This window comes from Dysidea avara, chromosome 5 (assembly GCF_963678975.1).
Source record: "Dysidea avara chromosome 5, odDysAvar1.4, whole genome shotgun sequence".
NCBI classification, from domain to species: domain Eukaryota; kingdom Metazoa; phylum Porifera; class Demospongiae; order Dictyoceratida; family Dysideidae; genus Dysidea; species Dysidea avara.
This window is the reverse complement of record NC_089276.1, coordinates 434,635-461,303: the sequence shown is the minus strand read 5'-3', so window position 1 is coordinate 461,303 and position 26,669 is coordinate 434,635. Positions and strand designations below refer to the sequence as shown.

At 39.3% G+C, this 26,669-nt stretch overlaps 5 protein-coding genes across 5 annotated transcripts in view; 2 read left to right on the top strand and 3 right to left on the bottom strand.

The window, feature by feature from the left end:
• The window catches only part of LOC136256516 (S-methyl-5'-thioadenosine phosphorylase-like), a 7,572-nt gene extending 664 nt beyond the window's left edge, over positions 1-6,908 (bottom strand). Inside the window, exons 1-4 of the mRNA XM_066049494.1 lie at positions 6,779-6,908; positions 6,643-6,729; positions 2,944-3,002; positions 1,951-2,464 (exon numbers count right to left, since the gene is read on the bottom strand). Coding sequence (XP_065905566.1) covers positions 1,951-2,464; positions 2,944-3,002; positions 6,643-6,729; positions 6,779-6,796 — 678 coding nt within the window. The 5' untranslated portion in view covers positions 6,797-6,908. The remainder of the gene's footprint in view (positions 1-1,950; positions 2,465-2,943; positions 3,003-6,642; positions 6,730-6,778) is intronic.
• On the top strand, positions 6,899-23,890 carry LOC136256518 (calcyphosin-like protein). Its single transcript, XM_066049495.1, has 6 exons — positions 6,899-7,112; positions 9,938-10,034; positions 11,660-11,740; positions 11,791-11,888; positions 23,405-23,516; positions 23,656-23,890. The coding sequence occupies exons 1-6, from the start codon at positions 6,976-6,978 to the stop codon at positions 23,755-23,757; spliced, it is 627 nt and encodes a 208-aa protein (XP_065905567.1). The 5' UTR covers positions 6,899-6,975; the 3' UTR covers positions 23,758-23,890.
• LOC136256515 (probable peptidyl-tRNA hydrolase 2) lies at positions 23,779-24,876 on the bottom strand. Its single transcript, XM_066049493.1, has one exon. It carries the CDS (start codon positions 24,809-24,811, stop codon positions 23,969-23,971), a length of 843 nt encoding a protein of 280 aa, XP_065905565.1. The 5' UTR covers positions 24,812-24,876; the 3' UTR covers positions 23,779-23,968.
• Positions 24,799-26,209, top strand: LOC136256514 (ELAV-like protein 1). The gene is made up of 2 exons (XM_066049492.1): positions 24,799-24,917; positions 25,114-26,209. The coding sequence occupies exons 1-2, from the start codon at positions 24,823-24,825 to the stop codon at positions 26,102-26,104; spliced, it is 1,086 nt and encodes a 361-aa protein (XP_065905564.1). The 5' UTR covers positions 24,799-24,822; the 3' UTR covers positions 26,105-26,209.
• On the bottom strand, positions 26,078-26,669 carry LOC136256519 (uncharacterized). The gene is made up of 2 exons (XM_066049496.1): positions 26,480-26,669; positions 26,078-26,432 (listed from the first exon to the last, which is right to left on the bottom strand). Exons 1-2 carry the CDS (start codon positions 26,575-26,577, stop codon positions 26,123-26,125), a joined length of 408 nt encoding a protein of 135 aa, XP_065905568.1. The 5' UTR covers positions 26,578-26,669; the 3' UTR covers positions 26,078-26,122.

Genomic DNA, 26,669 nt, shown 5'->3' with positions numbered 1-26,669 from the left:
ATTAATTGTATTTGGCCTATTATTACCAGCATGTTGAGATCTACAAGAGACCTGTATACTGACACAACAACTCATCATGACATCTGTAGTGCAAACATGTACCTAACTAGTTAGTATGCATAACACAAGTTGTCGGTTTGCTATGAGGCCTAAGGTTTTCTATTGTGTCCCTAATTTGGAGGGATCGTTTGAAGAGGTGTCACAGGATCACATCAAACTTTCCCACAATGATGTTGATCGCAAAAAATCTGGCTTCTGATATTACCGTACGGAGGGAAACTTTGGCGAATCAAGCAAAATATCACTTTTGGCGAAATAAAATTTGGCTAATTATTAGCAAAGCACACGCCCTATTTAATTAATTAGATTACTAATTGCTGTATTTGAAGCGAGAACTGGTAGTGCCACGCCTCTCCGGCACCTGGAGTCAGCTATCAACTAACGGTAGATCTACACCCTCTGGAATGGTGAGTATCATACTTAATATGGTAGGACTTGTTACTTGTCACACCTGCTTCGAGGTGAGGTTTGAGGGTACTAGCTACGTGTACAGTAGCTAGCTAGCTGCTTAGTGAGGTATAGTCGAGGCAAGCCTTGCTCTAGCGTGATGCCTGGACCAGTAGCCCTTGATTGAGAAGAACATTGATTATAATTAGTCTGAGGCTTGGTTTGCTGTTTTCTTCACCAGCAAAAATATTTGGATGGGAAAAATTTGGCGAATTTATGATCATTCGCCAAATTTTAATGATACCAAAGTTTCCCTCCATACAGTACTCTAAATGCTAACGAAACAAATAATTTTAAAAGGAACGAATATTCTAAATGTTTGAATTGAGCTCACAAACACTTAAAATTATGTTCCCATAGGTTTCCATACAAAAAGAAATTGCTACATTCGTGCCTATCTGTTGGTACAACTCTTATAAGCGTCATCAAGAGTTGATAGTATTAAGAGAGGGAGTCACTCAATATACCCGAACAAATTCACTGCCACAAGTTCACCTTTTGATGAAATTAATACCTCTCCTAATATGGAGAGGTAGTGATTGGTGTTTAATACAACTCCATTGGTAAGAGAGATAATAGTGAAAATACTAGTCTTAGTCCCAGAGTTGCCAGTTACACTTATATAACATCAATTAATCAGTGTGTGTTGATTGGCTAGATTTTAGTGTGATCAGGTGTTTGGGCAGATTAATTATATTTCTGAAATCAAGACAGGAATTACAGAAATAACCTTATAGCAATTGAAGTAAATAGTATAGAAACTATCCTGATTGCTTCAAATTACTATCCTGATAGTACTGTACAACGTAATAATATAACGGGGGGGAATTTTGACAAATTGTTGCAACTTTTTCCTCATCAAAGCTCATGTGACTGGTTAATTAGAATACTGAAGTCAGCACATTCATCAAAAATTTCCTCTTAAATATTTGACAGTAAGGCCACTTCAACTAAATCTTTTGTTTCTCGGGCCCGACCGACCCTATATTTTTCAACATAAAATAATTATGTTAATCACGTGATCTCCTTGCAAAGAGTGATAACGCCACGAAGGAGTTGCAAATTTATCTTTAAGCTCTCAAAAAATAAGTAACACTAAATATCTCAACATATAGCTGCCTACTCACAAGTGATACAGCAACCGTAATGTAGCTTAGCCACCGTTTGACTCGCAATATCACTCTTCAGCTAGCAAAATAGCCTATTTTTATTTTTATTTTACCAACCTACCGACCTTTATTTGGCTGAATTTCGCCCAAGAAACAAAAGATTTAGTTGTAGTGGCCTAAGTGAATTCGTCAAAATTTCCCCCGTCAAATTATTATGCTGTACAGTATCTCTAAGTGTCCATATTTGGTAGTGTAATCACACATCATAGGGTGTGATCATGGTACAATGGGTATTCCCCTAATCGATCACATGATACATGATGTCATTACTAACATGATCTTCACTGGAGTCTCTCCAACAATCATAATCTGTTACCATGGCAATACTTGCATAACTCAGCCCTGCCTCCCTAGCAAGTACAACTTCAGGCACAGTTGTCATGTTAACAAGGTCACCACCCCACTGGCGGAACATCATACTCTCAGCACGTGAAGAGAACCTTGGACCCTCCACTGTTACCATGGTAGCATGATCATGTACACGCACATCAACACCTTTAGCAGCAGCTAGTATCACCTGTCTGGTACGTTCACAGAACGGTGTTGCCATGGGAATATGGCACACACCTGGAGGGCTGTTTGTCCCCCCATCATACAGCGTGCTATGTCTCTTAGTAGTTCGGTCAATAAACTGATCCAATATTGCAAAGTCTCCTGGTTTGTATTCTTCCCGTAATGATCCACAAGCTGTAGCCACAACAACATGTGTACAGCCCTCCTGCCTCAGGGCATCTATGTTAGCGTGATAGTTGATATTTGATGGCATTATGGTGTGCTTGCGGCCATGTCTAGAGGGCAATAACAATAATAATAATAATATACAAGTGAAGCCATACTTCAAACAGTCTAACTACCAGTATCTATATGGCGTTGATATGTAGTCTAAAGACAGAAGCCAGCTATATTACAAAAGTCAGAAATACAGAAGCCATACTGGTACACAAGCCACACTATCAGTACATCTCTCTGGCTTCACCTTCCTGCTCATGTCAATTACTAGTGTAAGGGAACAAATAGAGCTATTACATTTGAGTAGAGATCATACAGATAAAAGCAATGACACAAGGGAGGTCATCTATACACACTATACCTGGAGATGTACTAGTACACATTTAATCCCTACTTGAAAGATGGTGATAAATTTGTTTAACCGTTTGTTAAAATGAAACTCTGTATGGATGACTCATGGCTCACTTGAGCTTGTATCAAAATCAACCAACAATTATAACAGTGCTGCACTCATGTGTACACATCACTTACTGGTTACCTTGACAACAGCACACAGGGTACACCAGCTATGTCTCCCAACACAAGATCATCAGACGGCTACAGGATCACATGATCACATCATTATCAGATACATTAATACACAAAGTCAACATGTAGTAACTATGTCTATTAGAGTACCTTGATCTATTCATTGTTGCCCCGCTCTACTACCAGTATGACACATAACATTCACTTGTAAGACTTTGTCTAAATGGTTACAGTAAATGATGATAATTGTTGCTACTACAGTTTGGTGAATCAGCATGTAAAACAAGTTGGTGGATAACAGTTTGGCAGAGCCAATATTGAACAAATGTACTTTATCCACAATGATGTCACGAGCACAACATGGCCACGTTCTTTGGGGGACTACTGTACAGGCGCCTATTGAAATATTGTTTTGATCGATCATATTTCAGCCAGGGAAACAGATATTGAGCTCTAAGCAACAAGTATGGTTACAAGACAATACAATAAACAATTAGTATCGCATGTTGGATAATTTTTGAGATAAGGCTAGTTTTATATCATACTTGTTGACTACTGGTTGATATCCTGCTAGAGTATACACCAAATAATGAAACTTAAAATTTGGCATGACTGCAAGGTTGGTGAATTTGGCAAATTGAGGAAATTTGCCAAACTTTATTATTCGTCAATGGACTTTATCCACAATGACATCACAAGCCACATTATTTGGGGTACTAATGTACAGGCACCTTTGGAGAAATTGTTTTGATCATCTTATTTCACTTGTGGGATGGTATGACATAAAAGGATCTCTCTAACAATTTCTCCAAAGGTGTGTGTAAAGGATATCAGTTCACGTAGGACAAGCCCACGTGAACTGATACGCTTTACACAATGCACTTCAAGCAATGTTTGAAAAATATTCCATGAGCCAATGTTACTGCACAAAATATCAATGAAGATGTTCAACAGTACTTGTACTTTACAATGGTGTGAATTTTGTAAAAATATATAGTTGTCATGAAGAAATCAACATTCCAAAATGATGATACGGAGTGGCCACCAATTTGGCCTTAACGGTCCCTCCTATAGAGAGGTAGAAGGTTTCTTTAAAATAGCTCCAAGGGTCTTAAGTAATTTCATTACTCACTATCCTCCCTGCTGCTAGTGGAGGGAGTTTCCCAAGTACAAACCCCAGTGATCGTGAGATCAGTGAATTTGTTTGGCCAGTTAAACCTACTGAACAAGAAACATGTCGTATGGCCATGACAGGGTCCTGGGGTGACACAACTTCCACACAAAAGTTATCTCTACAAGAAATGAGCCTTCAAAGTTGATGATACATTCCTCTTAATCCTCTCTTTTTGCAACACCAAAGAAATACTGTAACAAGGGGGGTAGTGTTACACCATCTTTACTGGCCAGTTTTCATACACAATAAATAGACAACTGTTAAGGGACACAATTTTCAACAACAAAAGACAATTGAAATTTTCAGTTGTGCACAATTAAACTAGACCTCAACAAGGTCTAAGAAAATTCTGAAGCACACGGAACTGTAGTGTAAACATGTGATGACAACATGTGATGACAACATGTGATGACAACATGATTATTGAGATATTCTAATAGAACAATCATAATATACAATGAGCAAATTGTGAAGCAACATTGAAATCTCAAATCAACTACCGTACGGAGGGAAACTTTGGAGGGGGGAAAATTTGGCGAATTAAGCAAAATATCACTGTTGGCGAAATAAAATTTGGCAAATTGGTAGCAAAGCGCACGCCGTATTGAATTATTAGAACACTAATCGCTGTGCCTGAAGCGAGAACTAGAGTGTCACGCCTCTCAGCGATTCGCCGCCTGGAGTCAGCTACCAACTAAAAGGTAATACTATATAGACAGTAGATCTACACCATCTGGAATAGCGAATATCGTACTTAACATGGTAGGACTCGCTATACTTGTCATTCCCGTTTCGAGGTGAAGTTTGAGGATACCACGTGTACAGTAACTAGCTACCTAGTGAGGTAGTCGAGGCAGGCTTGGCTCTAGCGTAATGCCTGGCCCACCATCCCTTGGTCGAGTAGAAAATTGATTAGTTCGAGGCTTGGTTTGCTATTTTCTTCGCCACCAAAATATTTGGATGGGAAAAATTTGGCAAATTCATGGTCAATCACCAAATTCGCCAAATTTTAATGGCGCCAAAGTTTCCCTCCATACGGTATTTATTATAAAATAATCTCAAATCTGCTGTATACACAAAAATTCTGATTCCTCCCCTGATCAGTGGCCAGCTCAAATTTATCTGATATTTCAAATTGATTATTTGCTCTCTGAGCAACTTCATCGATGTCTGGTGCCATTTTATTGTGGAGGTCATGGTAAGTAAATTTAGTGGCTATGAGATCTTTGTATCATTAATACTTATTTTAGTTTGTATAGAGGCATGCCTAAATATAGGCTTACCGGGTTTAAAGGAATAATTATTAAGCTAACTATATCCATTGCTACATGAACAATTGTACCACATACTATAACACTATGGCAGGTAGTATCCAGCTATATTGCAATTTTATATAACTAAAACTAAATTGCTGGCAAAATCTGCTGCATAATACAGTAAAAAACCTCAACTCAATTTGTAGACTGATAAAGTCTCAATACAGTCTACAGTCATGGTCCCAAAATAGCAGCTTTAAAATGAATGGAAAAAAAATTTTTAACCAGCATGTTTGATTACCTCCCAGCGGCACATATGAAAACAATTGAGCAAAACTTAACTGATCTCTTTGCAATCGATTTGCATTATTTGTGCAATTTTACTCATAGACAAATAATTCTTGTACAGCTGCTTCATATTTGACAAGGTGTTCGCTGATTAGAAATTTCCATCTACATATAACCACACATAGTCTGGTGCCGCTGACCCTATTTAGGTGCTTATAAGCACCCCGAAAAATAAGGTCTGGTCTGTCTAGAGCCAAGGACTTGTGCCACCGTTACCAAAAACTGGTGCGTCCAATCAAATTGCAGTATTTCCAATTAAATGCATTGTGGCCGCACAACGTGAGTAAATACTGGGATGAAAGTCACGAAACAAAAGTTGCATAAGTTCTTCTTGTGTCAGGGTGAATAAACCAGGGACAATTTTCCATTTAACAATAGATGCCTTCCCTCCACAGTCTAAACATTAACCACCCATAGAAAGTTACTGATTGAAATCCCTCAGAAAATCCCTAAAACATTACTGTCATGATTGGATTCTTTGCTATTCGTGATCTCTTAATGTTTGTTAACGCCAGCCGCAGTGTAATTGTGCATTCTTAAGCGGATGCTATACAGACCAGACCCTATTTAGGTCGGCGGCACCAGACTAAAAACAACACTACACAGAATTCATAACACATTTTACATCTACAAAACTTGCAAAAGTAGCTCGTAAACAATTAGGGTGATTTCTGTAAAATTTCAGAAATATTTGTAATAACAGGTGCAAAATCTGACACTTTTCTACTATGTGAAAAGTGTGCTCACGTGACTATTAATTGTTAACTAGGCCGACTGAGCTCTAAGGAATTACCACACAGGACAAGTACAAGAGGCAAGGGTACAACATATTTGTAGCATTGCGTTATAGTGGATAATCTGGCCAGCAAGCAAGATGGCTAGTCACAAATTACACTTTTTACAGAGTTTGTCCAAATCATACAGTTAGTACCTTCCCATACGGTGTATCCACACTTTTGGTTGTCTTGTTTTGTAAAATATCCGGATCATGTAACCCGGAGCCTCCGATTATCCCTACCTGATGTAATAGGAGCAGGTAAGTTGCAATCACCAATTATTCGTCGTACCTTTACTGCTCGCGCCATTTCTCTTACGTTGAAGAAGATTGCTACACTTGGTGGACTCTGAACTACACTTCCGCTTAGTCAGACGCTAGGTGTTGTACGCATGCGTGAAGGCTTCGCTCGAATTTTATTAGAATACAATCTTTTTTGCACCTTGCACTAGTTTGATCTCGTGACATTAACGCGCTACTTTTTCAGCGATGGCAGCTACTCACAGACAAGAAGAAGACTTGAAAAGGAAATGTAAAGACGCGGCAGCAAAGACTCAAGATCCGATTGAGAAACTACGACTAAACTGCCTAGCACGAGGCGCGTCGGGGATCAAGGGCATTGGAAGGTAACAGCGTCTTGTAATTGTACCGTAGTGAGTATTTAGCGGGAGCGAGTAGGGAGTGATAAGGCGCTAAATTGTGCTGTGTTTTCCCCTCACTTCCTGTACACTGTGCATGTAGTAACGTGTATGTGTAGCGAGTAATTCAGGCGATGTCTTAATCAGATGAAATTTAGTTGGTAGAAATTGTGTAAGGTATTTCATCTTGCTGGCTTCACTTTGCCTGGTAACCATGGTATTGAGTTAGAATACTTATTGTCAATTAGCACATCTGCATGGCTGGAAGTGTTCAGCCTTAGTCAGCATTATGTCAGTGTAGGGGTTGTGTTGTCATGGTTACTGCTGTAGTGGTGATGTTCACAGGAAATCAAGTGATGAACAGGTTACACCTGTTATACCAGCCAGTGTCCCCATGAGTCCTTTAAAAGGTTTCATCTAGCTGGTAATCTTAGACTCTAACTGGAAGTGTTATTTTATTCATAAGTTTACTAGTGGCCTGGTGTTTTGACTAGCCTTAATGCAGATAGGCAGACAACCTCCTTGACACATTCAAGAGGGCAGCAAATTGTCTTATCGACCAATCTACATGGCTCACTCACTGTTGTCTATATAACTGACTGACTAACTAATGCCTATTGATATTGTAGTGTAGCGTTCTGACCATGTAGAGAGTGTTTCACTGTTTGACGTCACTTCAGCCAGACAAGTGCCTTTGGTATACTGTAGTATGTACAATGCATGCTTCACGGACTTACCAGTGTGTTCTCTTTTGTGTTACATTTATCTTTGCTGACAACACAAGGCGTACATTGTCCTGCATAATTGGGTTTTCTATTGTGACAGGATTTATTGCAGAGGTCCTTCTTTGTAATGCTGCATAACTGGCTGAACATAGCTGAAAACGAAGTATAAGGGCCACTTTAATTTGTGCTATTTTAGTAAGTTATAGTTTAGTTGGTCATGTTTATCTGTTATATTTGGCTATTCTCGCAGTGAAATAACCTATGCTACCATCCCTATTAAAGCATTTCGTACATAATTGCAAAATTCCCTGTAGTAGTCACACCAGCACAGTAGAATCCTGCAATGAAATTTGAGCCTCCATCCCTCAAAACACAGACTGAATCCCCCACTGAGTTACGTAATCAGAAAACATTGAAACAATGTTGTCAGCATTGTACCTTCTTGCTTGCAACAAGCATGGTTTTCTAGAGAAGCTGACTTCTTCTGTTGTGAATTGGGCTGTAAACTTGTTACTAAATCATGTCCACAGGAAGACCAGTTATCAGCACAATAGAACATTGCAGCTAAATGATCTGAGCAGTTTCCTTGCACCTCTCAAAACAGCTGGGGTAGAATAGTACTCAGCTAGTCATCTGCTAACAAGGTTCACTTACTAGATGTACTAAACCTTCAATGTGAAATTACTGACAGTCTACAGCTGTCATATCCCCAATTAGACAGGTGATCTTCTGTGCTACTGGGTTATCACAGGATAATGTTGTGTGTGATAAAAGCGTTCATCGAGTGTTTCAAACTGATTGTGTTTACTTGTGCTTTATGTGAGTGTCTTTTCAGTTTCTTTGAGCAGTTTAAACTTTTCAGGATGGTGAACATTTAAATGTTTACACAATTTCGAAGTTGTGAAGGAATTAATTTTCTCTCCACCTCGTGAGATTTGCTCCTGGCACTGTACACTAACTGCTTTCTTATCGTCACAAACTGAAACAAGTAAATTAAGTCCATACAGCTTCTCTTTCCAACTTGACCACATATACTTTAAATACCAAACAAAACAATATTGTAGTCTAGGATAGTTACATACACAGCTATTCATCATCCATACATAACGTAATCAGTGATGATTCTAGACCTTACCTACAGGGGGGGCCAAGTAGGGAACAGCACAACTATTGTTGCATGACTAATATGAAGTATAGAATTTCAAGTGGGTCTGGGGGTTTAACCCCCAGAAGCTGCAGGATTGTTTCTATATGAAAGCTTGAAAGATGTATGCTAATAGCAATATCTGCAATATAACTTTTCTGCCTCCCTTAGAAATTGCCTATGAAACAATCATACAGTGTGATAGTACTGTGTAACTATCTATCTACTAAATGGAAAGTGTTGTTAACACTAGTGAGTTTCGGTTGTTGTGCATACCGATTTGATACCACTAGTATTGGCTCAGATACCAGTACTGATGCTAGTAATGGTACACCTGTAGTTCATAGTACAGTGGTCCCTCGATTATCCAGCCATTGATTAACCGAACTTTCAGTTATCTGAGCTATAGTGATGACTGCTCTATTTGAATATTTTTATAAAATGTGTGTTCTATTAAGAATGGGCTTTGATTATCCAAACATTTTGATTATTTGAACACACCCAGGGCCTGGATAATCGAGGGACCACTGTATATCTTATCACCATCATATCATCCTAAAATTCCTGGTACAGTGTATTGTCCCCGTGGTGAACTGTGAGGTCTTGTGAAGCAACTATTTGTGTTTGTTATCTCGGCAAGTAAAATATTGAGATGATTTGAAATTGTCCTTGTGTACTATCCAAGTGTAAGGAAAAAGTGGTTTACTTTTGAGTAGGGATCATAAGAAGTAGTGAAACAAGTGGGGTGGGGGGGGGGGGGGGGGGGGGATATGCATATGCTTGGCTGAATTGAGGCATCAGTCAGTCAGCAGGCTGTCAGTTCAATGAACTTTACAATTTTTAGGAACTTGTTGGAAGTGTTTAGGTTGAGACATATATGGGTATGATATTTTGTTTTCTTGTACAAACTCTGATGTATGTGCTGTTGTCATGTCAACATACAGGATATTTCGTATAATGGATGATGATGGTAGCAAGAAACTTGACTACGACGAGTTCAAGAAGGGAATACATGACTATGGACTAGTGATGGAAGATCCGGTAAGAGTGGTGTAATAGGGTCCGATAAGAGTGGTGTAATGGGGTCCAGTAAGAGTGGTGTAATAGGGTCCAATAAGAGTGGTGTAATAGGGTCCGATAAGAGTGGTGTAATAGGGTCCAATAAGGTCCAATAAGAGTGGTGTAATAGGGTCTGATAAGAGTGGTGTAATAGGGTCCAATAAGAGTGGTGTAATGGGGTCTGGTAAGAGTGGTGTAATAGGGTCCAATAAGGTCCAATAAAAGTGGTGTAATGGGGTCCGGTAAGAGTGGTGTAATGGGGTCCGATAAGAGTGGTATAATGGGGTCCGATAAGAGTGGTGTAATGGGGTCCGATAAGAGTGGTGTAATGGGGTCTGGTAAGAGTGGTGTAATGGGGTCCGATAAGAGTGGTGTAATGGGGTCCGATAAGAGTGGTGTAATGGGGTCCGATAAGAGTGGTGTAATGGGGTCTGGTAAGAGTGGTGTAATGGGGTCCGATAAGAGTGGTGTAATGGGGTCCGATAAGAGTGGTGTAATGGGGTCCAATAAGTGTGGTGTAATGGGGTCCGATAAGAGTGGTGTAATGGGGTCTGGTAAGAGTGGTGTAATGGGGTCCGATAAGAGTGGTGTAATGGGGTCCGATAAAGAGTGGTGTAATGGGGTCCGATAAGAGTGGTGTAATGGGGTCCGATAAAGAGTGGTGTAATGGGGTCCGATAAAGAGTGGTGTAATGGGGTCCGATAAGAGTGGTGTAATGGGGTCTGGTAAGAGTGGTGTAATGGGGTCTGGTAAGAGTGGTGTAATGGGGTCTGGTAAGAGTGGTGTAATGGGGTCCGATAAGAGTGGTGTAATGGGGTCCGATAAAGAGTGGTGTAATGGGGTCCGATAAGAGTGGTGTAATGGGGTCTGGTAAGAGTGGTGTAATGGGGTCTGGTAAGAGTGGTTAATAGGATTTAGGGAAGCACCCTTGTACAGGCTATGCCTTTTGGTGCCACCCTGTCATTTTGTCAAATTAGATAAATAAGTAAAATAAATAAATACTATATAACTACTGAGTTCAGAAAGTGACTAATTGTGCAATTGTATATTCTAATAGAGTATTTGTTTTGTGAAATGTGATGAGTTTGAAATACATGAAATACTTTCAGACACCTTTTTCTACACTAGTTTGAACAAATGGCTCCTCACTGTAGTTTAGTGACTGATCATCAGTTAAAGTATTAGGACTCTATGGGGTACTTGTATCTCACAGAAAGTTTGATTGTGCAATAAGTCAATTTCTAATGCCAGGACCTGCCGGTTGCTATTTGATGGTGTGAACTAGTCAGTTGTGATGTGCTATATAGTGATGGATTGTTTGTGTGTTATGTAACACATCATGATGATGATGATGATGGCGTACACAAGTTTATAACACTAATGAAATGACTTTGCTAGTGTAAATATGACATTTTGCAGTCTCTGTGTACCATCTGTTCACTTCATAGCAGAGTTGAACCCGTTGACTTTTTGACTGGGTATAAAACTCTCAAATGTTGACATGACAACCATTGATGCCTGATATAGCAATGCCTACTAGACTGTACACACATGTAGCTGCCTAAACCATCCCTTGTGTTTACTGTATAAAGTTATTACCTTATTAGGAGATCAAAGAGATGTTCAAAAGGTTTGATAAAGATGGCAGCGGTAATATTGACTTTGATGAGTTCCTCACCGCCCTGAGGGTGAGTGTGTTTGTTGTGGGTGTGTTAGTCCTGTTACGTTACCATGACAGCCACCGATGGGTCAATCACGTAAGGAGATCATAATGAAGGCATTCGCTAAACTGGACAAGACAGGAGATGGATTGATTACCATTGATGATTTGAAAGGGTATGTCAGAGGTATTGCTAAACATCTACCTCCTTACTATAATCAAGAGTTCATAATATATATACTAAGGAGAGTATCCTACTCTCATATACCCCTGTAGAAGGGCGTATTGTGAAGTTATAACATAATGACAAGATGTTGCGGTTTGTGACGCACAGGAAGCCGTAAAAGTGTAAGAATTGTTAGTACCGTTTTACACTTGTGACACTCAGGATAGCTGTATTTGCAAATGGCCTAGTAAGAAACGCCTACGAAGTGGTCTTAACCCATGAAGGAACGATTGTATTTGGGTGAGAAACACTTAGAGCTGGAGTTTATTTGGTTGCTAGCGACGTTGGTAGGCACACGTTCAATCGATACCATGTTCAACTAATGACATCATTAATTATACAAAGAAAAACTGGCGAACTCAAAAGTGTTACATCATAACTTCACGATATGCCCTTCTGCAGGGGTATATGAGAGTAGGATACTCTCCTTAGTATATATATTGTGAACTCTTGCTATAATGTAATGCTTGTAATTCAATCCTTGAATGCGTACAGTGTTACATTCAGCTAATACTTCAAATCTCAGTTTCAATTTTAAGGCCTCATACATCTTGGTGTGACTAACGTATGTATTACAGAAGCCTGTGTCTCCATGTCTCTCTATTACAGAATAACTTATAATGCTATGATAACAGTGCTCTGAATAGTATCACTTAGCAACAAATTGGAAAGCTTATCCAAAAACTCTTCACAAACCACCAACACTTCCATCAAAATAGATAGCAGCAAATGTCTTTAATACATTGTATACCAGCTAATTGGGTTATCCCTGATGATCCACTGATAATCAGGTAATAAGATTGCTGTTGAAACATTGTTAACCTGAGGTGAGGTGAAACTACCAACAACTTCATGGCAGTGTAGCTTCTATGTGTATTTATTGGGTTATGATTATGGATCATGTTTCATTGACTGCTTGATGAATTGGCATTCAAGTGATGTATACGTTGTTATGCCAACAGATATTGTTTGAACAAGATGCTACACGTTTGTGCATGAAAAATATTAATACACTCTAATAGAACAGTCACCACCTAATATGCTAACCGGTGAGACCACAGGGTACTAACTATTTAGAACCTTGCCACATCATGTTTTGCCAGATAAAATGATTTGTTATATACTACTTGATACATTTGTCAATTGAAGATTGGCAAAGGTAAAAGTGAAATGCATTTACTGTTAGCTTACTTTCTAGACAAGACAGGCATTGTTAGCATTCAGATAGTTTGACAGGTGTTCAACTGATACACCAATGTCCGGCACAGGCGCTGAAACTCAAAAGGATAAATCTCGATGGTAGCACCCACAGTTTGCTTCTTGTTTACTTTCTGGACAAGACAAGTTTCACTCTAGCCCGACATAGTAACTATTTCATACTGGTCACGTCAGTGCGGTGGTACTGACATGATCAACTCTACTTAAGGGTAAATCCCATTGCTAGCACAGAACCAAATGTTATAATCTTTTGAGCTTCATTTAACTCTCCAGCTGCATTAGTGGCAGTAGTTGCCTTATCAGCAGTAGCTACACCTGAGCCTTGTTCACTTCAATGTGTCGTTCATCAACACATTACAGCATACCATCCTTCCTCTGGTGTGAGTATGCACCATACACTGTGTATCACATGTAGTGACTGGAATAGTATAATCAACTTGTGCCAGCTGTTACGATTTGACTTTGGCAGCGTTAACAAAAGAATGGTGAAGTTTACTGAAAGGATTAGGATCATAATCATATAATCTAAACCATCTGCACAATTGCATGTGAACGAGTTAACTCCATCTGCACAAGTTCCATTATTCTGTTCCTGGCTCATTACATTGTTATGTACCTCAGAAAACTTCTTTATTACAGAAAATTGACTCCTTGGTCACAGAGTGCCTGTTACACAGAAGTTCCCACAGTTATAAGAGTTCTTTTATATTATGATATAACTACCCCAGGTGACTAGATGTGATGGGTAGACACCTCATTTGTATAATGTATTACTCCACTACAGACACAACACATGTTACACTTCATGTAAACCTGCAAAGATTATAAAATATCACATATCAGCTTATTGGTCCAACACTAGTTGTTATAACAACAAGTACACAGAAAAATTTAGGAATTTCCAACTAGAGTAGGGACCATAGCACATCGATAAAAAGTACTGAAACAAGTTGGAGTAGTACACAATATTAAATCACAGTAAAACGATAAGAAGTGTTATATCCCTATCGTGCAGATAATGAAATGCACAGTAGGGATATAACACTTCTTATTGTTTTACTGTAATCTAATATCATGCACTACTCCAGCTTGTTTCAGTACTTTTTATCGATGTGCTATGGTCCCTACTCTAGTTGAAAATTCCAAAAATTTTCTGTGTACTTGTTTGTCAACTTTTTTTGTTGTAAATAATTATTATGACTGGTGAACCCACGCATACCGCATCTGAAATGGCACCGTGCATCCCAATTATTGTCTAAAAAGTGAAGTATCCATTACACTTCGTTGTCAGCTATGTTCAACCCGTTACGCAGCATTTCGAATCAAGAACTGCTCGAAAAGCTATCTCTGTTATCAGAATAGCCACTATGAAAAATACAGACAATTTCTGTTACGAAGGGAAGCCATCACGTGCTACCACCAAATCGACACTTTTTGCTGTCAGCAAAGATGAATGGGACAGAAAGGAGGACACTGGTAAGTCCATAAGAATGCATTGCACGTACTGCGGTATGCCAAAAGGCACCTGTCAGGCTGAAGCAACGTCAAGCAGTGAAAAAATCAAGCCCGTAGCCTTAGCCATTATCGAGTTATGCTTGTCTGAAGGCATCAGTCAGTCAGTAGAAAATTCCATTAAATGATTTTTTTTTAAAAGAAATTCTGTAGCAACATGTTGAAAGCGATATGAAAGCTTGTTTGGGCTTAGTTTTATCTAACCAATACTGCCTCATCGTCGTCAGGGAAAATTGAGGCTGGTTTTTGGGTGATGTTATTTCATGGGCCACGCCTACTCCTTTGTGATACTAATTGTTCAATGGTGTTTCAGATTTGTGGAAACTAATCAAAACATTGATGAGCTAAGCCTTTGTTCTTCATGTGGTGCACTTTAACCTCAGCTAGTAGTTAATCTGACAAAACACACAGCACCTGTCTTGTGCAAACTGAAGCAATGCATTACATGGCACAGTGCAGGGCTTCACTGTAACTCAGTGATGCTTGTGCTCAAATATTACATTATCTATTACACATTAACTACCTACATGTTGGGTTGTAGTACCATGGTGTGTTATGTGCTCCACTCACCTTGACCTGTGGAGACTTGGCGGGAACACCAGTGTTAGTATGCCACTGAAGGTCTGGGTACTAAAGATAAGAAACTATATGGCCATTGTACATGACTGGACTAGGGGAGGCTTGTTCTCATATAGCTGCTGTTCTCTTTGCTGTCCAGACCAATATTCTCACTTAGCTCAACATCTTTACCATGTTCATGGCTACCACCAACCTTTCAAAGTGTAAAATTTGATGAAATGCATAACATTGATTTTGCAACTCCTCAACACTAAAGCAAGTCCTCACCATGTGCATCTAAGAAATGCACAGGATTGAAGTACCGAAGTCAAATGAAGAAGACATCAGAAACTACCATTTACGGTTATCAAGAATGAAGGGGAAGTTGATTTTGCTATCATTTGAACGAGTCCTATTTGCTTAGTGGTGCTCTAGTTAATCCATTAACCTACCTTTATGATATGTCTACATTGCCATTGTCATTCCCAGACCTCCTAAACAAGTGTGATGAAGTATTTCACTATCTGCAGCAAGCTTCCAAGGTTGAAGAAGAAATGCAGCAATAGTCAAACAACAACGATCAGAGTGAGTCAAAGCTGCACAGTGTGTTGTATACCAAGCTATCTGTTGCACAGTGTGTTGTATACCAAGCTATCTGTTGCACAGTGTGTTGTATACTAAGCTATCTGTTGCACAGTGTGTTGTATACCAAGCTATCTGTTGCACAGTGTGTTGTATACTAAGCTATCTGTTGCACAGTGTGTTGTATACTAAGCTATCTGTTGCACAGTGTGTTGTATACTAAGCTATCTGTTGCACAGTGTGTTGTATACCAAGCTATCTGTTGCACAGTGTGTTGTATACCAAGCTATCTGTTGCACAGTGTGTTGTATACTAAGCTATCTGTTGCACAGTGTGTTGTATACCAAGCTATCTGTTGCACAGTGTGTTGTATACTAAGCTATCTGTTGCACAGTGTGTTGTATACTAAGCTATCTGTTGCACAGTGTGTTGTATACCAAGCTATCTGTTGCACAGTGTGTTGTATACCAAGCTATCTGTTGCACAGTGTGTTGTATACCAAGCTATCTGTTGCACAGTGTGTTGTATACCAAGCTATCTGTTGCACAGTGTGTTGTATACCAAGCTATCTGTTGCACAGTGTGTTGTATACCAAGCTATCTGTTGCACAGTGTGTTGTATACCAAGCTATCTGTTGCACAGTGTGTTGTATACCAAGCTATCTGTTGCACAGTGTGTTGTATACTAAGCTATCTGTTGCACAGTGTGTTGTATACCAAGCTATCTGTTGCACAGTGTGTTGTATACTAAGCTATCTGTTGCACAGTGTGTTGTATACCAAGCTATCTGTTGCACAGTGTGTTGTATACCAAGCTATCTGTTGCACAGTGTGTTGTATACCAAGCTATCTGTTGCACAGTGTGTTGTATACCAAGCTATCTGTTGCACAGTGTGTTGTATACCAAGCTATCTGTTGCACAGTGTGTTGTATACCAAGCTATCTGTTGCACAGTGTGTTGTATACCAAGCTATCTGTTGCACAGTGTGTTGTATACTAAGCTATCTGTTGCACAGTGTGTTGTATACTAAGCTATCTGTTGCACAGTGTGTTGTATACCAAGCTATCTGTTGCACAGTGTGTTGTATACCAAGCTATCTGTTGCACAGTGTGTTGTATACCAAGCTATCTGTTGCACAGTGTGTTGTATACCAAGCTATCTGTTGCACAGTGTGTTGTATACCAAGCTATCTGTTGCACAGTGTGTTGTATACCAAGCTATCTGTTGCACAGTGTGTTGTATACTAAGCTATCTGTTGCACAGTGTGTTGTATACCAAGCTATCTGTTGCACAGTGTGTTGTATACTAAGCTATCTGTTGCACAGTGTGTTGTATACCAAGCTATCTGTTGCACAGTGTGTTGTATACCAAGCTATCTGTTGCACAGTGTGTTGTATACCAAGCTATCTGTTGCACAGTGTGTTGTATACCAAGCTATCTGTTGCACAGTGTGTTGTATACCAAGCTATCTGTTGCACAGTGTGTTGTATACCAAGCTATCTGTTGCACAGTGTGTTGTATACCAAGCTATCTGTTGCACAGTGTGTTGTATACTAAGCTATCTGTTGCACAGTGTGTTGTATACTAAGCTATCTGTTGCACAGTGTGTTGTATACCAAGCTATCTGTTGCACAGTGTGTTGTATACCAAGCTATCTGTTGCACAGTGTGTTGTATACCAAGCTATCTGTTGCACAGTGTGTTGTATACCAAGCTATCTGTTGCACAGTGTGTTGTATACCAAGCTATCTGTTGCACAGTGTGTTGTATACCAAGCTATCTGTTGCACAGTGTGTTGTATACTAAGCTATCTGTTGCACAGTGTGTTGTATACCAAGCTATCTGTTGCACAGTGTGTTGTATACCAAGCTATCTGTTGCACAGTGTGTTGTATACCAAGCTATCTGTTGCACAGTGTGTTGTATACCAAGCTATCTGTTGCACAGTGTGTTGTATACCAAGCTATCTGTTGCACAGTGTGTTGTATACCAAGCTATCTGTTGCACAGTGTGTTGTATACCAAGCTATCTGTTGCACAGTGTGTTGTATACCAAGCTATCTGTTGCACAGTGTGTTGTATACTAAGCTATCTGTTGCACAGTGTGTTGTATACCAAGCTATCTGTTGCACAGTGTGTTGTATACTAAGCTATCTGTTGCACAGTGTGTTGTATACCAAGCTATCTGTTGCACAGTGTGTTGTATACCAAGCTATCTGTTGCACAGTGTGTTGTATACCAAGCTATCTGTTGCACAGTGTGTTGTATACCAAGCTATCTGTTACCAATCAAAGTGATCATTCTATGCTGAGATAATGAAGGAAAAACTCCTTGTTTATTTTGAAAGCTTCTGATTTGTTATTGGATCCTTCAAGTCCCTTTGTGGGAGCTTCATTGTACAGTTTAGTTGTCGTGATGGCTGCTGTGATTTTGTGGCATGGAGGCAGAATGACACGTTTATATTCAAATAATTCCCTTTAATGTAACATTTATTACAGAAGCACTTGACTGGTTGGTGAACGGTTTACACAGCCAGCAGAACCATCAATTGATCCTTTAAATGAAGTGGTCTCAGAGTAACTCTTTAGATGATCCATCTGATATGACTTCTGAAGTTGATGATGATGTTGTCAGTGCTACAGTGACAAGTGTGTTATAGTTGCCAGCACTTGAGATAGTCTTAATGAAGATGGTGACCAGGACAACACTCTTTGGTGTTACTGTCCAAATAATGTGTGATAATCCTAGCTGTAATATAAAATGGTTTCGTTTGTCATGCCTGCACTAACAGTGAGCCAGTTACCAAAGGGTAAATGGTAATGTCCTGGCTGTCACAAGGAAAAATATCAATCTGCAATGCGCAAGGCAAAGTAAAACAGACTTTAAAGTTACTTTTAATATTATTGTATAACTTAAATTTTAAACAAATAATACTTAACCCAGTGGTACAACAGAATCACAATGATTACACAAGCTACGAATAATAACTATTTTATCTACAGAAGAAATGTCTGATTCACTCTTGCACATTATCAAATTGATCAGCAAAATAGACTGAAGGATCATAATATATTGTCTCACCATATCAATGACGCTCGACATGAATTCTGACACTGCATAGTTGACATGAAACATCAATCTCCATTATACTCAATTGTATCTTTCCTCTAATATAGGGTGGTGGTTTAACAGTACATCCCGGCAGCCTCATGAATATTAAACCCTCAATTGCCTTTATTTCAAGAGGTTGGAGTGGTCGAGTACACCTAACAGAAAAAGTGGTTTACTAAGAAATCTTTTAGTGGATGGTCGATTGATCCTTGTGGTGTAATGCCAATCAAAACCTTCACAGTATTATGCAGTTTACACTGTGGTCATGAGTGAGGTTGGTTGCTCTATGAAAACCTTGAAACAGTCAATAATAATTGCACACTTTCTAAAATTATTTCAAAACTCCATCGGCACTGTCTTCATTAACTGGTCTCTTTTCCGGCCAGCAAACAAACACGGACAACTTTTGGTACAGAACATCAAACCATTTATTGAAGTAGCAAGACACAGTTGATTGGTGTATTCCAGATCTGTATGATAAGTCTTGATCTGCAAGGTTGATAGTTCTTCCGTTGCTACTCAGTTTCCGTCTTCTGCTACATGTAGCAATTTCCTTGTTGCTAACAACTCTGAAACTGTTTTGAAAAGCAATTCATTAGTTCGTGTGTGATTTCCAACAAGCTTTCATTCTGTGCTTCTCTTTCGGTGGTTGCTACTTCTTTGTCTTCATCTTCTGTAGATTCCTCTTTGTCACTGTCAGATTCCCCTTTGTCAGCTATCCACTTTCTCCTCAAATCTTTGTCCGCTGGGAAGTTGTAAAACAGAAGTTTACCACCTTTCCGCTTGGAAACAAACACATTTTTACATCCAATGGCACAACAGCTCTTAATCATGGCTCTACTCTCTTTCTACTCAAAATGGTGTCCATCCAATCAGTGCACACGCATATGCAAGTTAATGATGCGTAAACGTGATGTGATCACACCCCCTGCATAACCTCTATAGTTAAGAGTGAACTGTTGCAATAAGGCCAAACAAGCTTACAACTAGCTACTAAAGTTTATTAGTGATCTAGCTACTTCCATACCCTGCAAGACTTCAATGATTGAATTGGATATTTTGCAGTATTCATGCAACAATAATTTTCAGTTAGGAAATTTCTTCTTTAAGCAGGTGACGACATTGCTGCTGACAGCATTTGCTGTTTCTGTTACATATTGAAAAATAAGTTGACGATGACATGTAGCGTTAACAGGTTTGGAGGGAGATCCTAACTTCATAACTACGTTTACCAGTCTGCCATGAGCTGAAACTGGGGTCAGAAAAAAAGTTTTTGTGACCTTCATTATTAACTGTATACCGTACAATGAGTTATTTCCGAATGAGTTTAATTTTCAAATTATTCAAAAAACACGGCTTCTACGAAAATTGAACTCTTCGAATATAAAGCCAGGTCAGCCGAATTCTGTCCACTATTAAACAGAACTCCACACCTTATTATCCTGGGCAGAAGAAATACAGAACGAATACATGATATCTCTTTCCGTACCTAGCCAGGCCAACACCTTTGCTTTGTTGATGCTGCAATGGCCACGCCCACAGCAAATCGACGGTAAAGATTACTTGTTTCCCCATTGGCAAAAACCACCTCTCCTATAGTGGACCAGTTCCAATACAATAACACTTAATAAATGTCTCTATTTCAATTGTATCGCTATGCGTGGTCACCGTCTTCACTAAATTTAATGCGCATTAAAAATAATAATTTTAGTGGCGCTAAGCATGATGATAGAGCATTCGAAAATTATACTTTTGAAATTTATTTTAGCAGCTGCTCTTCAAAAATTTCCCCTTCGAAATTAACCCATTATACGGTACAAACTTCTTGCAAACTAATGAGGTTATAGACTTCCTTTATGATCCTAAAAATCTGTACAACTGTGATTCTTAGGAACATCAATTGTTGGCAGTTCTTTTCCATAAGAGTGATGGGGGGATGAAAACTAGAGATGGACCGATACCACTTTTTACCAATATTTCCGATACGAGTATTTGTACTGAAATTATGTGCCGATACCAATACTATGCATTGAAACCTAGACAAGTTTATTATAGAAATTTCACTTAAGATCTAAGATTAGACACTGGGCAGTCAGCTCAGCTGGTTGGCCCAGGGGGTGAAAATCCCCAAAAGGTACAATCACATGCATACATCCTATTAAACTAATAATTACAATAATTAAGTAAGTAAATTCATCTATGTCTCTTGATTCAATCACATTAATTGGTAAATTATTCCAATCTTTAATTGTTCTAGGATAGAAACTGTAGCTACTTATAAGTGTTAAGGGTGGTTTGTGGTAGGATAAAGTGATTCAGGTGGTGTTACCTTGTGTGAAATTGGGTACGTTGGTAATGTGCGGGAATAGAGATAAGTAGTGAGTTGTTGATTATTTTGTAGAACAATGTTAGCCTTGATGATTGACGACGCTGTTGTAACGTGAGTATGTTAACTGATACATAGCTAGCTATTAAAATATCACAGTACTTGATTGATCTCAGTTCAATTTTAAAATATAACAGCTAAACATGATAAACATCATTGTGGATTACTAATTTCTTGTAAGCTTATTGATAAGGCAATTAATTGCGTGGGCGGCCGATAATTGTACAATGTTACAGCTTTTCAACCAAGCCTTTTCATGAAAAAGCAATCCTAGTAGTCATAAACTTATTTCTTGAGGAACAACTGCACTATCATTTAATTACAAAGGATTCACGTGCTCTAATATATTAGAATACACACGGAGCAATTGCAGTTATACTTGGAAAAGAGTAACAAAGGCTTTGTTTCGCTACTTTGTTAGCTCAACTAAGTTACTGATTAGCTCAACTAAGTTACTAGCTTCTGGAAACTTAGCTAGAGATGGTTTAATGTTTAATGAAAGTGGTGAGTGTCTACTGTGGTATCTGTACCTTGTATTACCGATACCGATCTGGTACCAATCTGATACCGATACTGGTATTGGTATTGGTCCACCTTTAATGAAAACATCTCAGGTAATGTAAAGAAGTAGAACTAATTAACATCGACGTGTCAAAATTCCTGCAACCACTTTTGTTAAATTCAAGTCCTTATCCTATTGAGCACCTTGTGGTAAGGACATCAATTCTGTGTTGCTACTGCTAAGGTGGATCGACTTCATATAACTTACAATTACAATCAGTTATGATCCTCGATGTTTGTATCGTGTATTCCAAGCACATTCAGTCCTTGTAGGTCTTTAGCAATGGATGATAGACTATCCAAACAATTGGTAGAAATGCTGACACTTAATCTCTTAAGGTTTATGGCTACACATGAGATTCGTTGTAAATGTAAGGACCAGCGCACCAGGACAAATTAAAAATCATCACCAAAATTAGCACAGGTTGAGCAGGTGATTTTGGCTCTGTCTGTTAGGGTCACTGGAGAAGTTTCTCAGTAGATAAAGATGCAAAGCTGCTGATATATGGATATAATTCCATTACACAAAAGCTAAGTTCCCGGATCTTGCTAAAATGTTCAAAAATATACTTAACCAACTTCACTATGATTGCTTTCTAGACTGGCAGGATTCATCTCAAGTATGATGGTTGTCCACTGATTTAGTCTGCAATCTGTAGAGACAAAGACGTTACAAATTTCTGCAATGAATCACCATCTCTATTGGTGCTGATGGTACTCTGTGGTATGAGAAGGACATGTTTGCCTCATACCTTCAGCACCTTCATGTTATATTATTACTTATTTATTTGTAATTGTTCCGTCTTGGTTGATGATTCTGCAATATCTACTATTATCTAGTTAATGTTACAGTGTGTGTGTACGTGTGTGTGTACGTGTGTGTGTACGTGTGTGTACGTGTTAAGTTTCTATACCATTAGTAGTTGATACCATGTGCTGTGGGTTAGAGATTTGATTCCTGAAAACACTCAGAGATACTATCTTATTTTTCCGGACAACTAGATTTCTTTCTTTCTTCTTTCTTTTAGTTCTTCTCGCATTTAAGATAAGATTTTCCATTTATTTACCGCATTGTCCAAGCATACTGTATAATAAAGTAAACAACAAAAAATAAATAAAACAAATAATTATTCAAAAGTTAGAGGAATTAGTTGAACAGATATGTGATTGAGTTCCATATAAATGGTGTGTTTGCATAAAATGAATATCTGACAACATTGATGGAAGATCGAGTCTGTAAAATTAGTGGATGAGGTTGTGTAGAGTTAGCTTACACTGCTGAGCTGCACTTAATTTTGTGTTACTATACTGGCATCTTAGTGACCTCTTAATTTGTAACCTACACGTTATGTGTAGGTATTTCCCCCTTTTGTGACTACCTGTTTTTTTCTGTTTATCCCAGTAAACTGCTTACAGGAGCATTATCTAGTTCAACAGTTAGCTACACACAGAGAGGCAAAGTTCATGTGACCAGATTTATAGTGTATTATTTATGAAATGTTTGTTTGTACACTGACATTATTATCCCCCGCCCCCCTGTAGTGTGTACAATGCTCGTCATCATCCCAAGTACCAGAATGGAGAGTGGACAGAGAAACAAGTGTTCCTTTCCTTCTTACAATCCTTTGATAGTCCTAATGACCCTGATGGACAGGTTAGTTTATTATGGTGGACATCTTTCTGTAATGGATCCTTTAGGACAACCTGATTTTACAGGTGGTAAAAATAGACCTGTTGAGGTTTATATTTCTGTTGTGCTTTTGTACTGTAATTGTTACTGTGTTACACTACAGGTAACTCGTGAGGAATTCATGAATTACTACTCTGGAGTTAGTGCATCCATAGACAACGATGCCTACTTTGATCTGATGATGCGTAATGCCTGGAAGATATAAGTTATGCAACCCGGCAACTAGTCACACTAACCATTTATTATAGTTACAAGTCACAAAGCACCGCAGCAATGTAGTAGTAATACGTGTTTACAAATGATATATTTTACATTGTTATAAATTATATCATTAAAATTGGCCAGAACAATTAATATGATATACTAGTGATTCATGGTGTGAGAGATTTGTTACTCCAATAAAGCCGGTCATGTTACTATAGCAACTTGAGAGAGCCAGTGATACGATCTACAACTGAACAATGTCCAAATATTCCCAATACAGTAATGGAGCCTGGAAGCACCTGGGTCCTGCCTGCATCATGGACGGTAAAAGTTGATAAGTTTGCTGTGTTTGCCTCATTCTGTACAGACAGCAGTCCAGCAGTGTTCACTCCATTGAGTACAATCTTAGCAGCTCCTGTGGCCTCCCACTGGGTCAAATCACTTGCCATATTGTCACTGAAAATTTGTTTGTACAGTCCAAGTGTAGCATGTCCTACTTGAGCAGCTACCTTACCCACACCCATACGTAACTCACTATTCACTACAAACACCATTTTCCATGAAGAGTCTTTTAACAGGTTAAACATCTCGTGCTCAGCTACTGGATTAGCTGCAGTTGGTAAGAGCTGTTCACCAGAGGAAGGGGCGCCCGGGCTGGGTGGGTGAGCATATGGCACAAACGGATCGTTGACATTAGGAAGGTGTAAGTTATCAAATACCCAACCAGCAGCCAGCTCGGCGCTCTCGTTCCCCGTGTTGTAGAGGGCGCGTCTAGCCGCGTTTTCTGATATGCCCATTTCCAACATCATTTTCATGGCTTCTGGATCAGGGTTCCAGGCGAGTAGGTGCGCTGGTCTGGGTACAAACATTGTCCTCTCGCCATTATCTTGACCGGTAGCCTCCACTGGGACGGACACACGTGGTTTAACTTCTTCTCCAAAAGCGATGGTTGCATCATTGGATAAAAGGAACGGGACCTTCTCTGCCGCCTCTAATATTGGAACTTGTTTATTTGCCTCGCTGTTGTTATCTCGAGTGTCGTCCCCTTCTGCCATATTTCCACCTAATGCCCACCCTGGAGCACGTGATAGACTACAACCTTTTCGCCTCGGCTTCGCTTTTTTCTGAGTGGTATTTTTTTGTTGTTTTTCTTATTCGCTGGTACGCTGTGGTTAAGTTTTTATATATTGATGTAACCTTTATTACGATATTATGTAGAAGTTTGATAATGTAAAGGGTTTTTTTCGCGACTGGCCGTTTTTGGCCAGTCGCCATGTTTACAATGCTCTTATGGTGTGTTTTGTACTGTTTTGTTGACTTATTATTAGTTATTTATTGATTGTACTTTTGTTTTTAGTTTTGGGATTTTTTTATTTGCCAATCCTACCATGTCAGCCGTGCCAGTACTAGGGACAAACATCCCTGCTCCGCAGAAGCCGATGGATCGCAGCAAAACTAACCTAATCGTTAACTACCTACCCCAAGACATGTCAGAGATGGAGGTCAAATCAATGTTCTCCTCTTTTGGTACAGTTGAAAGCTGCAAGCTAATCAGAGACAAGACCACACAAGTCAGCTTAGGATATGCTTTTGTAAACTTTGATTCGGCTGAATCAGCGGCTAAAGGGTTGCAAGGGCTCAATGGACACATGCTTAACTCAAAGACCATTAAAGTCAGCTATGCTCGGCCCTCGTCAGTGGAGATAAAGAATGCTAACTTGTACATTGCTCAGCTACCGAAGACTTATACACAGGCTGAGCTGGAGACGTTGTTTACTAGCTATGGGAGTATTATCACTTCTAAGGTATTATTGGATGATACTGGAGTGAGCAGAGGTGCTGGATTTGTCCGATTTGATAAACACTCGGAGGCAGAACAGGCTAGGGTGGCATTAGATGGACTGACACTACCCGGACACACACAGCCGCTCATTGTGAAATATGCCAATCAGAAGACTCCAATAGCTTTTGCACCAACAGCATTACCAAGACAACAACAGCAAATCGGGCCAATCAGATCACACACACCATCAGTTAACTGGAGGTACAATCCGATGGGTGCTACAGGTGGTGGTGGTGGACGACAACAGTCACAATATTGTTGTGTCTACATCTACAATATTCCAGAGGATAGCAATGAGAGTACACTTTACCAGTTGTTTAGTCCATTTGGAGCCATCGCCAATGTTAAGGTGATCTTAGATTTCTCAACTAAGAAGTGCAAAGGATATGGATTTGTTAACATGTTATCCTACGAAGATGCCTACAGGTCTATCATGGGACTGAATGGGTCAGTATATCAGGGTAAACGACTGCAGGTCTCCTTTAAAACAACAAAGGGAAAGTAGTGACATGACAATAGTGTTTCATTCTTCTAGTATGTGTATAGTATGACTAACTGCTGCCCTAAAGTACATTATTTCAAATGGTTTAACTACATTGTATATGTGAAATATGTCAGCGGTCTCTTCTAGCAGGTCTAATTCTCTGTTCAACAATTGGATGGCACTGTCTAGTAGAGCTCCAGCAAAATAGAAATGTCGCACATGAACAAGTCTCTTTCTGCAGTATTCCAGTAATATTAGCTGGGCAGAGTTAGTAGGAGTCGTGCGTAGTAGCTTAGCGATGATGTTACGACATCGTATCTTCAGCTCAGCAACTGCCAACGAGTTAAACCTGCAACAACCAATACTAAGCTAGTACACTTGTTTACATGCTCGCACCTTTTAGAGACGCTCCTTATCCTGCACAACTCGTAACAGTTGAAGTAATAAAGTAGTGAACACAGCACTTCATCAGGTAATAAGGCGATGTAGTCCATTATGAGCTACTGTAGGTGATGATTCATGTATAACTCGTTACCTAGTGACCACTACGAGGTGATATCTGACACTATTCGAATACCGCGCGCGC

Coding starts and splice junctions, on each gene's coding strand:
- LOC136256518 (XM_066049495.1), top strand. CDS start 6,976: ATGGCAGCTACTCACAGACAAGAAGAAGACTTGAAAAGGAAATGTAAA. Junction 10,035..11,659: donor GACTAGTGATGGAAGATCCG/GTAAGAGTGGTG, acceptor TTACCTTATTAG/GAGATCAAAGAGATGTTCAA. Junction 23,517..23,655: donor CTAATGACCCTGATGGACAG/GTTAGTTTATTA, acceptor GTTACACTACAG/GTAACTCGTGAGGAATTCAT.
- LOC136256515 (XM_066049493.1), bottom strand. CDS start 24,811: ATGGCAGAAGGGGACGACACTCGAGATAACAACAGCGAGGCAAATAAA.
- LOC136256514 (XM_066049492.1), top strand. CDS start 24,823: ATGCCCACCCTGGAGCACGTGATAGACTACAACCTTTTCGCCTCGGCT. Junction 24,918..25,113: donor GTTGTTTTTCTTATTCGCTG/GTACGCTGTGGT, acceptor TTTTGTTTTTAG/TTTTGGGATTTTTTTATTTG.
- LOC136256519 (XM_066049496.1), bottom strand. CDS start 26,577: ATGGACTACATCGCCTTATTACCTGATGAAGTGCTGTGTTCACTACTT. Junction 26,433..26,479: donor ATAAGGAGCGTCTCTAAAAG/GTGCGAGCATGT, acceptor TGGTTGTTGCAG/GTTTAACTCGTTGGCAGTTG.